The sequence below is a fragment of the Gopherus evgoodei genome, unplaced genomic scaffold (assembly GCF_007399415.2).
Source record: "Gopherus evgoodei ecotype Sinaloan lineage unplaced genomic scaffold, rGopEvg1_v1.p scaffold_35_arrow_ctg1, whole genome shotgun sequence".
NCBI lineage: Eukaryota > Metazoa > Chordata > Testudines > Testudinidae > Gopherus > Gopherus evgoodei.
In genome coordinates this window covers 2,405,641-2,419,040 of record NW_022060027.1, presented here as the reverse complement: position 1 = coordinate 2,419,040, position 13,400 = coordinate 2,405,641, and the positions used below count along the sequence as shown (strand labels likewise).

General features: G+C 54.5%; 1 protein-coding gene across 1 annotated transcript; it reads left to right on the top strand.

Annotated features, from left to right (window-relative positions):
- Positions 1 to 2,486: 2,486 nt before the first annotated feature.
- Positions 2,487 to 3,494, top strand: LOC115641523 (olfactory receptor 6N2-like). Its single transcript, XM_030544729.1, has one exon. The coding sequence runs from the start codon at positions 2,487 to 2,489 to the stop codon at positions 3,492 to 3,494; it is 1,008 nt and encodes a 335-aa protein (XP_030400589.1).
- The last annotated feature ends 9,906 nt before the right edge of the window (positions 3,495 to 13,400 follow it).

The window sequence follows — 13,400 nt, the reverse complement described above, 5'->3', positions numbered from 1 at the left end:
TCAGTTCCTCTGTGGGGAACAAACATTTAATAATGGGATGTTCAATACAGCTTCCAATGGCTGGTAGTTGAAGCAAAACAAATTCAGCCTGGAAATAGAGCATTCATTTTTAACTGAGGATAATTAGCAATTGGGACAAGTTACCAAGAGCCGTGGTGGATTCTCCATCATTGGACGTTTTAAAATCCAGATGGGATGTTTTTCTGCTCAGGAATTATTGTGGGGTCAGTTCTCTGGCCTGTGTTATACCGGGGATGAGTCTAGATGATCGCTGTGGTCCTTTCTGGCCTTGGGCTCTCTGAATAACTGCTGGGCATCTGACTCCTCTGCCTTGCACTTTGTGTGATTGTTTACACTTGTGTAAAATCCCTCCCTTTGCAAAGAATACGCAAGGTGCAGAGCAGGGGGAAAAATCAGTCGTAAGACCCACACTGGGTCAGATCAAAGGTCCATCCAGCCGAGTATCCTGTCTTCCAACAGTGGCCAATGCCAGATGCCCCAGAGGGAATGAACAGAACAGGGAATCATCAAGTGATCCATCCCCTTTTACTCATTCCCAGCTTCTGGCAAACAGAGGCTAGGGATACCATCTCTGCCCAGCCTGACTAACAGCCATTGTTGGACCTGTCCTCCATGGACTTACCTAGTTCTTTCTTGAACTCTGTTATAGTCTTGGCCAACATCCTCTGGCAAGGAGTTCCACAGGTTGACTGTGAGTTGTGTGAAGAAATACTTCCTGTTTGTTTTAAAGCTTTGGCCTATGAATTTCATTTGGTGGTCCTTAGTTCTTGTGTTATGAGAAGGAGTAAATAACACTTCATTTGCTTTCTTCACACCAGTCATGATTTTATAGACCTCTATCACATCCTCACTTAGTTGTCTCTTTTCCAGTGCCTTAATTCCTCTTTATTTCTCTCCTAAGTTAGGAGATTCATTTTACATAGTGTTAAAAATGCAGACTGGACTGATGCTAATAACATGCAGCGCTTTCATCCACGAATCTCAATGTGCTTTACCAAGGAGGTGAGTATCATCAGGGGTGGCTCCAGGCCCCAGCATGCCAAGAGCGTGACCACCTCTAGACATTTTGCCACCCCAAGCAGGGCGGCATGCTGCTGGGGGCACTCTGCTGGTTGCCGGGAGGCCAGCAGGCAGCTCCGGTGGACCTCCTGCAGGCGTGCCGCAGGACCAGTTGACCCTCCGCAGGCACGCCTACGGAAGGTCCACTGGAGCCGCCTGCCACCCTCCCGGCGACCGGAAGAGCGCCCCCCGCGGCATGCCGCTCTGCTTGGTGTGGCAAAATGTCTAGAGCCGCCCTTGAGTATCATTATGCCCTTTATACAAATGGGGAAACTGAGGCACAGCAAGGGGCTGCAACCGCCCATGAGCACCAGCAGAGCACTGGAATAGACGCCAGGTCTGCTGAGGCCCACGTCAGGGCACTATCCACTAGACCACACTGCTTCCCCAGCCACTGACTCATGAGCACAGTGTATGGCTGTGGGCTGGTCACTTAGGGCTGGATTCACAAAAGGATTTAGGAACCTAGCTGCCCACTTGTGGCACCTAACTCCCAGGCTCAGGCCTCAATGCAATTAACAAAGCCCCCACACAGGTGCTAAAACTTGCCTAGCACCAAAATGTCTGCAGTCAAACCTCCCTGTCCCCACCTTCGAGCCTACGCACGGCAGCCCCACGCCGGGTACCCAGCTCCCTGGGCCCCAGAAAGAGTCACAGATTAGTGGGAAACGAGTGTTTCTCTGCCTAACACATGGAAGAGGCCCCATCCTGCAAATGTGTTCTGAGCTCACCAGCCGGATGAGGCCCCGGTAGGCGAGCTTGCCCAAAATATGAGGGAGGTTCTGTCTTATAACTTGTAGCCCAGAGGTTAGGGCTGGCTAAAGTCCCTGCTCCACCTGTGCGGGGTGGGAAGAAACAGTCTGAATGCAAGAGGCTGGACCTCTCGAGATCTCTTCGAATCCTACACTTCTATGGGTCTGCAAAATGCCTTTTTATAACACTGTGACATAGGCACCAAATCCTGGAGCACCCATAGAAAAAAATTAGTGGGTGCTCAGCATCCACTGACAGTCAATCTCTCCCCCTCCAGCACCTCCCATCCACCGGCAGCCCCTCTCCAATCAACTCCTCTCCTCCCTCCCTCTCAGCTCCAATCAGATGTAGAATGCAGGAGGCATGGGGGCAGAGGGGGAGTGGGAACACTTGGGGGAGGGAGTGGAACTGGGTGGAAGAGGTGGGAGCTTGGGGGACGGAGTTGGGTGGGGGCAGAGCGGGGGAAATGAGCTCCTCCTGGGGGCCTGGAAAAAGCCAGAGCCTGTGCACTGTGCTGGTGCCAAAAACTTATTTCCACATTGTTTTTTCCCAGTGCGAGACCGGAACACAGGACAACTGGGTCCTACTGAGGAAAAGCACTAGGTAGTGTTATTATTACCTTGGTGTCGTTACAGATCAGCCCAGCAGGGAAAATGGAAGCCTCCAACGAGACATGGGAAGTGGAGTTTTTCCTGGTGGGGTTCCCAGATCTCAAGCGCTTTCACCTCCTGCTCTTTAGCCTCCTGTTGTTCACCTACTTACTCATTCTGGGTGGCAATGCTGTCATTCTGATGCTTATCCGGGCCAACCCACATCTTCATGTCCCCATGTATTATTTTGTGGCCATCCTGTCTTTCTTGGAGGTGTGGTACACCACAGTGACCATCCCCAAGATGCTGGCCAACCTCCTGGACAGCAGGAAGCCCATCTCCTACAGGGGTTGCCTCCTGCAGGTGTATTTCTTCCATGCGTTGGGCATTACGGAGGCCTGTTTGCTCACAGCAATGGCCTACGACCGATACTTGGCCATCTGCAAGCCTTTGCACTATCCATTTGCCATGACCCCCAAGATTTGCCTGTGGCTAGTGGCCGGGTGCTGGGCATGTGGCTTCATATGGCCCGTGCCAGAAATTATCCTGCTCTCCACATTGCCCCTCTGCAGGGCGCATCGCATAGAGCACCCTTTCTGTGACTTCCCCTCGCTGTTCAGCTTGGCCTGCGCTGATGTGTCCACCAGCACCACCGTAGACTTCGCCCTCCACTCCTTCGTCATCCTCGGCCCCGCCACCCTCATCCTCTTCTCTTACATGAAGATCCTGAGTGTCGTCATCAAGATCCAGGGTTCGGAAGGGCGGCGAAAGGCCTTCTCCACCTGCGCCTCTCACTTGACCGTGGTCTTGGCCTTTTTCAGCACCACTGGTTTTATGTACATCCGCCCAGCACGAAGCCAGCCTTCATACCACGACAGGGTGGTGGCAGTGGTCTATGCGGTTCTAACCCCCCTCTTCAACCCACTGATTTACAGCTTGAGGAACAAAGATATCCAGAAAGCACTCAGCAATCTCATGAAACCCCAGTGGGTTTCCCCCTGGAAGCAAAGCAAAGAAGGGCTTCCCATTGTAAATGCTTTGCCATCGATTTTCAGTGTGACTTTGGGTTAGTCACCTAGCCTGGGATTTTTTAAAGAGTCTCTAGGCACCCAAAAATGGGGTGGCTAACACCCTCAGGCCTTGTCTAGACCCAAAAGCCTTTGATCTGGATTATGAGGCTCACAAGCCCTCCCAGAGTGTGGACATAGTTATATAGGTATACAGTACTCTATACTGGGGTGATTATTCCCATGCAGGAAGGCGAATAAGCTATACCAGCATAAAGCACCTTTATCCCAGTATAATGGCGTCCACATTAGGGTTTATACCATTATAACCCTTTGCTGCTAGCTGGCAGACAGAGGGCCTGGGAAGCGGGGTTTTACAGGGATCCCCTGGGCCAGATATATGCATCATGAATCACCAAAGGGTGGCATGTGAGGTCTCTACTGAGAGCCAGTGGCCCCCTGGTCATCATAATCATTGTGAAATGTGCATAAGGATAATATTTAAGGCATCATGTATCTGTACTGAAAATTATGTTCTTAAGGTAGGTTGTGGGGGTAGGGATAGCTCAGTGGTTTGAGCACTGGTCTGCTAAACTCAGGGTTGTGAGTTCAATCTTTGAGGAGGCCTTTTAGGGATCTGGGGCAAAAATCTGTCTGGGGCTTGGTCCTGCTTTGAGCAGCGGGTTGGATTAGAACCTCCTGAGGTCCCTTCCAACCCTGATATTCTAAGGTAAAGTACATCACCGTGTCTCAGATGCAGGTAACTAACTCTTCTCTCCCTGTCTGCTCATAGTGTGTGGTCTGCTTCACAGTGGTGGTCTGTTTGCACAGTGAGCCTGATGCTCATCAAAAGAGTGTGATAGTCCCAAGAGGGAGAAGTTACAGGCATACGTGCTGGCTCAGCATCCACTAGCAACCCTGCAGCTCAGCTCCTAGCTGTGCCTCCCAACTGCTGCAATCAGCTGTTCAATGGTGTTCTGGAGGAGCAGAGGCAGGATGGAGGTTTGGGGGAAGAGGTGGAGTGGGAATGTGACCTGGGGCAGAGTAGGGGTCAAGTAGAGCAACCAGATGTCCCGGTTTTATAGGGACAGTCCTGATTTTTGGGTCTTTTTCTTATAGGCTCCTATTACCCTCCATCCCCTGTCCCGATTTTTCACACTTGCTGTCTGGTCACCCTAGGGTCAAGCATCCCCGGGAACAGGGAAACTCGGCACCTCTGCCTCCAGGAACAAAACAATGGGCAGGGGGCTGACTACGATCAAAGAATTAGCCTGGTCTACCAGGTAATGCAAGAAACCACACAGCATCTTCTATCATGGGGTGTGACTTGTGCCCCGAATGGTAGCTCACAGCCAAGCGGGGCTGTGAAATGGTGGAGGGAGTTCATATGAGGGTTGCTCATCAAAGTATCTCACTAAATAAGTCTAGGCTCTAGAATGCATGTTGTGGTTTTATTTTGTATGTCGCCATCTGTTTCGTAGACTTGCTATTGGTAGAATCTCCATCCCTTTGTTCAATAAACGTATACTTGGTTTCACTACAAACACGCCAACGTGCTGTTTGATAAGCGGCGAGGTGGAACTGCTAAGCTGGGGGGTGCTGTTCTTTTGGGACGAGCGAGTCTGCGAATACCGTGAGCATCCAGGGGAACAGGGGCTGGGCGCTCCAGGGAGATGCTTGGAGGACTTGAGGGTCGGAGTGTGCTGACTGCCAACTTGCAGAGAGACAGCAGGGCCTGTGTAGGCTGAGAGGCGAGTGCTTGGGCTTCCAGTGAAATTAGGGAGCTGACACCCATCACACACACACAAGCTAAAGGCCGGTGGTTGAAAAGTGCCTCACACCTGGGGTGTTCCTGGGAAGTGTCACAACCGTATCCCTAAAAAAAAAAAATCTCACACCCCTAACCAACATAGTTATACCAGGACAAAATCTGAGTGTAGACCAAGCCTCTGAAAAACCTGAATCACTTTGTGCCTCATCTGCAAAAGGAAGACAAAGATACTTTATTTCTCTCATCTTTTTTTATCTGTCTCATCAGTGCAGGGGAAAGTTCTAGGCAGTGTCACCGACTCTCATCATGACCTTCATGCTATATTCTTAAACCCCCAGCATCTGGAATCATGTGTCTGGCATTTTCTCTCCCAGATCACTGCTCTCGCCAATATTTGCAGCAGTTTCACCACAGCTACAGTGTGGGTTAGGTCCTGAATTCCTTATTCTGGGTGCCTGCGTTCAGGGTCACAGACCCAAGAGTGCTGTCCCATGAGAAATCAAGGACAATCCGACTAGTTGGCAAGGATTGTAAAGCCCTTTATACAGGGGACAGTAAAGTCCATAAAACAAACTCCAGCCAAGAAACTATTTATCAGGAATAACAGCGTAACACTGGGGGAGAGGGGACTTTGTTGAGAACAGGAGAATAGGCTCTGGGGAAGGCAGGGGATAAGGTTCATTAATCATTATTGAGAAATAAGCCAAGCCCCTGCCATCTAACACACACAAGCTCCTCCCATCCCAGTTCCCTCCCTGGTGCCTTCCTGAGGCAGATGTTATGCTGATGCTGCATGTCCTGAGATGGTGTGTTGTGGTGCCGGCCGGCTTAAACAAAAGGCTCCTTGTCATGGATCCACAGGACTTGGGCTACGTCCCAGCTTTTCCAAAGGCCCTGCAGCGGGCCTGACCCAGAAGGGGTCCCACTCTTCCTTCAGGGGAGGCCCCATGGACTCCATGCCTCTGAGACTGAGCCCCTGGCTCCTGCCCTCCTGCTCAGCAATTCCTCCTGAGATAGATGGCTGGTCAGAGACTTGTTCCCTCTTCAAGGCCCGTTGCACCTCCGTGACTATTTGCCGTGACACCAGGCAGCCTCTTCCAAGCAGAGCGGGGTTTATTAGTCAGCCAGGACCCAGCACTGGGAAGTCCCTAACTTAGCACGGAGGAGCAAATGTTCAGCTATTGTCCAAATCAGCCAAGTCAGGGCTATCTAAAGAAGCCGTGCTGCTAAAGAAACCATCTTGGTTTCCTCCCCTTGTTGCCCAGTCCCAGGGGAACTCCCTGGCCTCTACAAAAGCCAGGTCTTATTCTAGCCTCCTGTCATCACTCGGTCTCTTGTCTTCCTCCTGCAGACTCCTGCTGAGTTCAAACGCTCTGTGTTTCCCATTGTTAAGTGTCAACTGTTCCATTGTTTCCATCGTGTGAATTGGTTTCAGCCAGCCCTTTAATGACCTGCTCATTCCACCCCACACACTCATGCGACCTGCACAGCCTCAAACCTCCCACTCTGCCCCATGAGTGGCTCTATAACTTTTTCGCACCCCATTTTGTAGCAATTCCTAGCCAAGTCCATCCCTGCCATGCATATCACGCAAAAATACTGTACTACAGAATATTCCTGCTTCCTCACACTCCATTCTTTATCTATACCCCGGGTGAGATGGTCTTCTGACTCCAGCCAAACTCTCTGGTTCCCCTGGTCTTAACTCCTCCTAGGGGTTCAGTGGGCTCTCAGTAGCCAGTGCTGGTTGGATCTCTCTGATGGATGCTGGTGGCTGCAGTGAAGTTCGGGAGAAGGGTGAATTCAGCAGCTAGACAGCCTCCAAACTCAACCTCTCATGCCGGGAAATGGAGCCAGAGTCTCTGGAGGCCATCTGAATTGTCCTTTTTTGGTGGGACCTCCTAGAAGCTGAGACCAAAGTTCCAGGACTTGAAGACATCCCAAGATTACATCAGCATCTCAGGTTTAATTGCTGCAATCAGCACTTCCCAAACTGTGGGTCATGAAAGGGAATTGGGGGGAGGGAGGGATGGGGTGTTCACCCCACACCAGCCCTGAAGGGGTGAAGGAGCTAATTAACCAATAAATTACTAATTGCTGGAGGAGAAGATGGGGGAAGGTGTAAAGCCAGGGAGTTTGCTGCAGAAGGGGGCTGCAGGGAGAAAGCTCTGGGCACAGGGAAACCCAGCAGGAGCAAAAGCCACATAACATGAAAGCAGCCACACTGGATCAGACAAATGGTTCATCTAGCCTGTGTCCTGTCTTCCGACAGTGCCAGGTGCTTCAGAGGGAATGAACAAAGCAGGGCAACCATCGAGTGATCCATCCCCTGTCATCCAGTCCCAGGTTCTGGCAGTCAGAGGTGCAGGGATACCTAGAGCACGGGGTCAGTCCTAGATCATCTTGGCTAATAGCTATTGATAGACGTATCCTCCAGGAACTTATCTCATGCTTTTCTGAAGCCAGTTATAGTTTGGGCCTTCCCCATATCCCCTGGCAGTGAGTGCCGCAGGTTGATTGGAACCTAGGGTAGTGGGAGGACCTGGGTTCCCCTACCAGCCATTGGGAAGTGCTGCAGGACTGGTGAAAGTGTCACCTGCTGGAGAGCTGGTCCTGTCAGACTTTGATATCCTGGAAAGGGAAAACTACACAGTGACAAAGCCGGAGGGCTTAGTCACAAAGAGAGAGCAGCCTGAGTCCCAGAGAGCAAGAGGGGCCATGGGGTGAGTGAGCAAAGGAAGGGGTGCTGGACCAGGGAAGAACTGATCCCCAGACCAGCCACAAGGGGCTATCCACTGTGGTGAGTGAACCCTGTTATGGGAGGAAGAGGGTGATCACAAGATGTGTGTGCCTCACCCCCATCTGCCACCACCACCTCGCTACAGTGCATCTGTGGTGCAGTGCTGGGACCAGTCAGAACGTTTCTGCCGCAGCACGGAGGGATGGGGGCTGACCCGAGCCAAAACCAGCGCATGTTCTCAGGTCCTGCTGGGCTGCAGGGCTCTATCTCGGACCCCCGGGGGTTGTGTGAATGGAGGTGAGCCCAAAGGTGGGGGCACAGCATGAAGACGTTTGGGAGCTGCTTGCCCTGGTGGCTGCAGAGAAAAACTTGAAACCGTGACCCAACCGAGCACCTGAAACTCAGAAACCAGGAAGGTGAAGATTTTTATTTAAATCTCATTTTTTGCCTCTCATCCTAAGAGCCACCAAAGAGCTGTTTGGCGGCGAGTGGGAAGCCCTGGGAGAGAGGGGGAGGAGCGGGTCTGCAGTGTGCTTGGGGAAGGAGGAGCTGGGGAAGAGATGGGGCGCGGGGGCGAGGGGAGCTTGGTTGCTGGTCGGTGCAGAGCACCAGCTAATTTTTCCCCGTGGGTGCTCCAGCCCCAGAACACTCACTGAGTCGGTGCCTATGGCCCGGGAGTTGTTGGTCCAGTCCTTAGCGTTGGCTGAAGTGGCAGCCAGCCCACAGGCAGGGTCCCTTGTCAGCCTGCTCCAAGGCGGTGAGGTTTGGTTCACCTAGGAGGGCAGGGGAGAGCCCGGGCAGATCGGCTGGTGCAGCACAGGCCCAACTGCTCCTGGCCACAGCCAATTTCCCTGAGTGCTTTGGGTGGTGAGTGAAGAGTGTGCAATACATGCCCCGAAGTGCCCCACTAATGCAACCCCTCAGCAGTGACCCCTCTGCTTGTATCTGCATTACAGCAGCCCATCCAGGGCCACCCAGAGGATTCAGGAGGCCTGGGGCAAAGCAATTTCCATAAAAAGAAGTTGCAAGACTATAGAATACTATATTCTCGTGGGGGCCCCTGCAGGGCTTGGGGCAAATTGCCCCACTTGCCCCTCCCTCTGGGTGGCCCTGAGCCCGTCCCACGGCCACACACTGCATGCACTGGCACCATCCTTGTGCAGGTTCGGCGGAGCTGGGGACGGATTGTTCTTGGGTGTCCGTTGGCGAAGGCTGTGAAAGGCGCGTTATGGGCAGCCTTGTGGGCAATGGGAAGGTGGATCCCAGGGCCGTAACAAGGGCAAGGCGAGTGAGGCACGTGTCCCAGGCACACAAAGCCCAGGGGCGAAGAAAGGGGTGGAGAAAAAGGGAAAAAAAAGAAAAAGCCAGTGGCTGCACAGAGATCTTTATAACCCAGGTGATTCCCTCCCCTCCTCTGCCCCGCCCGCCACCCCCCTGTGCCTCCCCCGAGTGTCCCCCGGCCCCGACTTGCTTCCCCCGCATTCCAAGCCCAGAGCAGAGCAGCTCCATGCTGCCCCTCTGAAGCAACTGCTGCCACAGGGTCCTCGTGCCCCCCCCTTCACTGCCAGGGCAGACTGACTCTGAGCCGGCCCTTCCCCCTCAGACCCTTTCATTTTCCATTGGGACTCTCCAGCAGCACAGGGGGTCCTCCTGCCCACAGTCACCGCTCCTGCCCCATGCTGGGCAAGGTGGCAGCCCCATCCCTCATCCCCCAGTGAGGTTACAGTCAGGGGCAACAGCAGGGGAGGAGGCGCACGCAGCACCCTCTGACACCCACCACGGGGGAGGCGAGGGAGATTCCTGGACCTGAGAGGGGTCCTAGGAGCATATGCAGTGACAGTGGTGGGGTGAGTGTGCTGCTGGGGGGGCAGGAAAGGGGGGGCTCCTCGCCCAGACGTCGCTGCTGCTGGCAGGAAAAGGGCTGGGGGAGTCCTCCTCTCTGGCCCCTGTCCTGGAGCAGCCTGCCTGCACCTCAAACTCATCCCTAGCCCTGTCCCACGTCTAGTCAGAGCTTTCACCCTCCACTGCACCCTCAAACTTCTACCCTAGCCCTGAACCTCTCCAGCACCCCAAACACCTCATTCCCCAGTCCCTGCCACAGCCCTCACCCCCCACACTCCTACTCTTGCCCCCAGCCCTGAGTCCCTCCCACACCCCAAACCTCCCATTCCTAGCCCCAGACAGAGCCCTCACCCCTACTCTCGCCCTGAGCCCTTCCCACACTCCAAACCCCTCATCTGCAGCCACAGCCCACAGCCCTCACCCCTGCACTGCATCCTTCTGCACCTCTCCCATCCCCAAACTCCCTCCCAGAACCTGCACTCCCTCCCTCCGCACCCCCCCATCCCCAAACTCCCTCCCAGAGCCTGAACCCCAATTCTCTTCCCCAGCCTAAGGCCTGCACCTCAGACCTCCTCCCTCACCCAAACTCCCTCCCAGAGCCTTAGGCAGGTGTGGGGGGGGGAATTTGGAGGGGCAGGTTCTGGGCACCACCAAAATTTCTACAAACCTGCCACCCCTGATCCTGCCCTGCAAGCCTGAACTCCCAGCATTCTCAGGACACTTGCTAATCCCTAGTGGCCACCTCTGATATCCAGCAGCTCTCTCCTCTCTTAACCTGTGAATCCCTTTCTGGATTGGAACTGGACTGGAACCAAAGCACCATTACCAGCCCAAGCAGTCAAAAATCATGAGCTGACACCCCAAAATCACAGGTTCTATTGCTGCCACTTCATTCATTCTTCGATGGCAATTCGGCGGCAGGCCCTTCCCTCCAAGAGGGACTGAGGAACCCGCCTTCGAATTGCTGCCAAAGAGCCGCCCCTGGGGGAGGGCGCAATTTTATATTCTTGCTTCGGGTGCAAAAATACCTAGTTACGGCTCTGAGTGGGAGGGACGTACAAGTCTTTCCCTGTCACTTCTTATTTGTGGGATTGAACAATCCTTGTAATATTCCATTAAATAGAATTGGTTCTGATTACTACAATCCCTTCCTTGGCTATTGCACAGATTTAAAAGCTTTATTGGGTTTCTCTTGTGTTTGATTAAAGTTGCCTTCATGGAACAGAAACCTGTTCCTTCTCTGAATTGTCTTATGAAGCTCAGGCTTTAGCGACAGGCACCTGACCCTAGCTGTGGCCTTTACCACCCACTTGTCCACGTCAGTGGATCCCTGCCTGGTTAACAAGCAGGTGAATCTGGCTCAAGAGGAGAAGTGTATGAAACGAACAGGCATGTACGACTCACCAAGCCAGGGCAGGCCCAGGTTTCTGTCTAACTGGCTCTCCTGCCCCCTGTTCCCGTCCTTTATCCCCAGCGCAGCACCTCAGAGCCTCCAGCCACTGACTGGAACCTTGTCCCGTCAGTCTGGGGAGCTGCAGGTCCCCGTGGAGTGATGGGGCACGTACACGTCCCACTGCAGGTGGATGTGTGCCCAGCACTGGAGCCAGGGCACTTTGCCCAGCAGTTCTCCTGGTGCGGCGTGTGCCGGCCAATCTCATGGACCCGCCCAGAGCACACAGGGCAGATCTGCCCCGACCCCTCTCAGCCCCCGCTGAGCTTCCCCTGTCTGATCCAGCCAGTGGGGGCTGGCAGGAAACATGCAAACTGGGGCCTGCCCAGTGTGTTTTTCATGTGTCTACCTCCACCTCACCAGCAGATGGCAGCAGATGGCCAGGTTCATCCATAGGGAGCTGGGTGTCTGGCAAAGGCTGCCCAGCCTCACTCCCAAGGGGGTGACTCTGGGCTCAGGGGGAGCCCCAGGCAAAAAGTGGGGGCCAGGCCTGGCCCGATGAAGGGGGCACTGCCAGGGAGGCTGGGAGGCCTCCCACGCTGTGTAAAGTCCAGACACACGGACAGAGAGGAGGGAGACAGACACATGGACAGAGACACGAGGCCCCAGGAGACTTCAACACTTTATTGGTGTTAATCATTCAGGATGGGGGGACTCTGCAAAATCACAGGCCTTGAGAGAAGAAATGTCCCACCCCCTCCACCCCCTGTATCCTCCCATGTCCCCGAACTCTCCAACAGTGCCTGCTGCCCCAACCCCTGACAGTGTCCCTTGCCCTGTAACCATCCCCAACCCTCTGATGGAGCATCCTAAACCTCTGTCCCCTTTCCCCCCGATGGCACCCCCTGGCCTGCCATGCCCCCAACCCTCCTGCAGCACCCTCAGCCCCGCCGTTACCCCCGCCTCCGGGGGTGCCCCCTATGCCACCAATGGTGCCACCCATCCCACCATCCCCCATGCCACCAACGCCTTCGACGAAGCTCAATGTCCTGCCATCCCCCCAATGTTACGATGTCATCCTCTGCCCTGCTGTCCCCCCAGCCCTCCAATGGTTCCCCCTGCCCCACCATCTCCCCAACCCTCCGAAGGGACCCCCTGCTCTCCCCTACATCCTCTGCTCTCCCCTCTGCCCCCTGATCTTCCTCCTGCCCCCTGACAGGTGGGTGCAGCGACTGCCTCATGGCTCGAATCTCATCCAGGCAGGCGTTGGGGTCGGTTTTGGGGTCGTTCCCTCTGCAGTTCCTGCAGCCATTGGTGTCACAACGCAGCAGGGGCACGTTGGGCAGCTGGTGCCAGGCCTCCAGCAGGCTTTGGGGATCCAGGTCCCGGTCCTGACGGTAGATCTGCCGGAAGACGAAGGCCTTGTAGTTGTGGTCGATGGGGCGGAAGGTGTCGCTCACCATCCGTAGAATGTTGTGGGGCCTCTTCATCAGCAGGCACGTCCCCGTGCAGGGCAAGCGGATGGTGAAGAAGATCAGGCAGCTTCTCTCATTGTAGGTCCGGGATAGGAGCTTCTGCACGGGGCTGTTCCGGTCTCCCTGGAGCAGGTGCCACTCGGCGTGTTCCCCCGCCCTGCCCAGGCGCTTCATCTGCACAGCCACAATGGGCCCTTCGTCTGGGTCGTACAGGACACCCTCTGGGTTAATGGCCGCCTGCATGTCCCGCAGCTTGTTCCTGGGCAGCCCCTGTTCCACACCAGATGGGTTCTCACAACTGGCTTTCTGCAGGCTTACGGCGAAGGCGTATTCAACAGCCAACCCATCCCTAAGGGAAGGCAAAGCAAAGGGCAGTGAAGAGACAGGGGCTCTGAACATCTCTGCCCCAGCCCCGAGTGGCAAACTTGGGTAGGTTGCACATGGCGGCGTCACTGGCCGGTTCTAGGCTCTCAGGCTCCAGCCTGGATTAGGGAATGTTTTTCCCGTGGGATAATGAAATAAACTTGGAGGGAGGTTTTAAGAAGAAAGTGCCCCAGGGATCATCAGTCCAGTGTGAGCTTTGGTCTGTCAGCCCCACAGGGCTGAGCGTTACCACTTGAGCTCCAGGAGCAAGTCAGAGCTTTTATGTGGAGCCACCCCAAGAGAGGGACGTGACCCACAGTTGGCCCCAGGTTACACAGCGATTTGCTGGAGAGCTGAAGAGCACTGGAGATCAGGGCTCCTCATTTCTC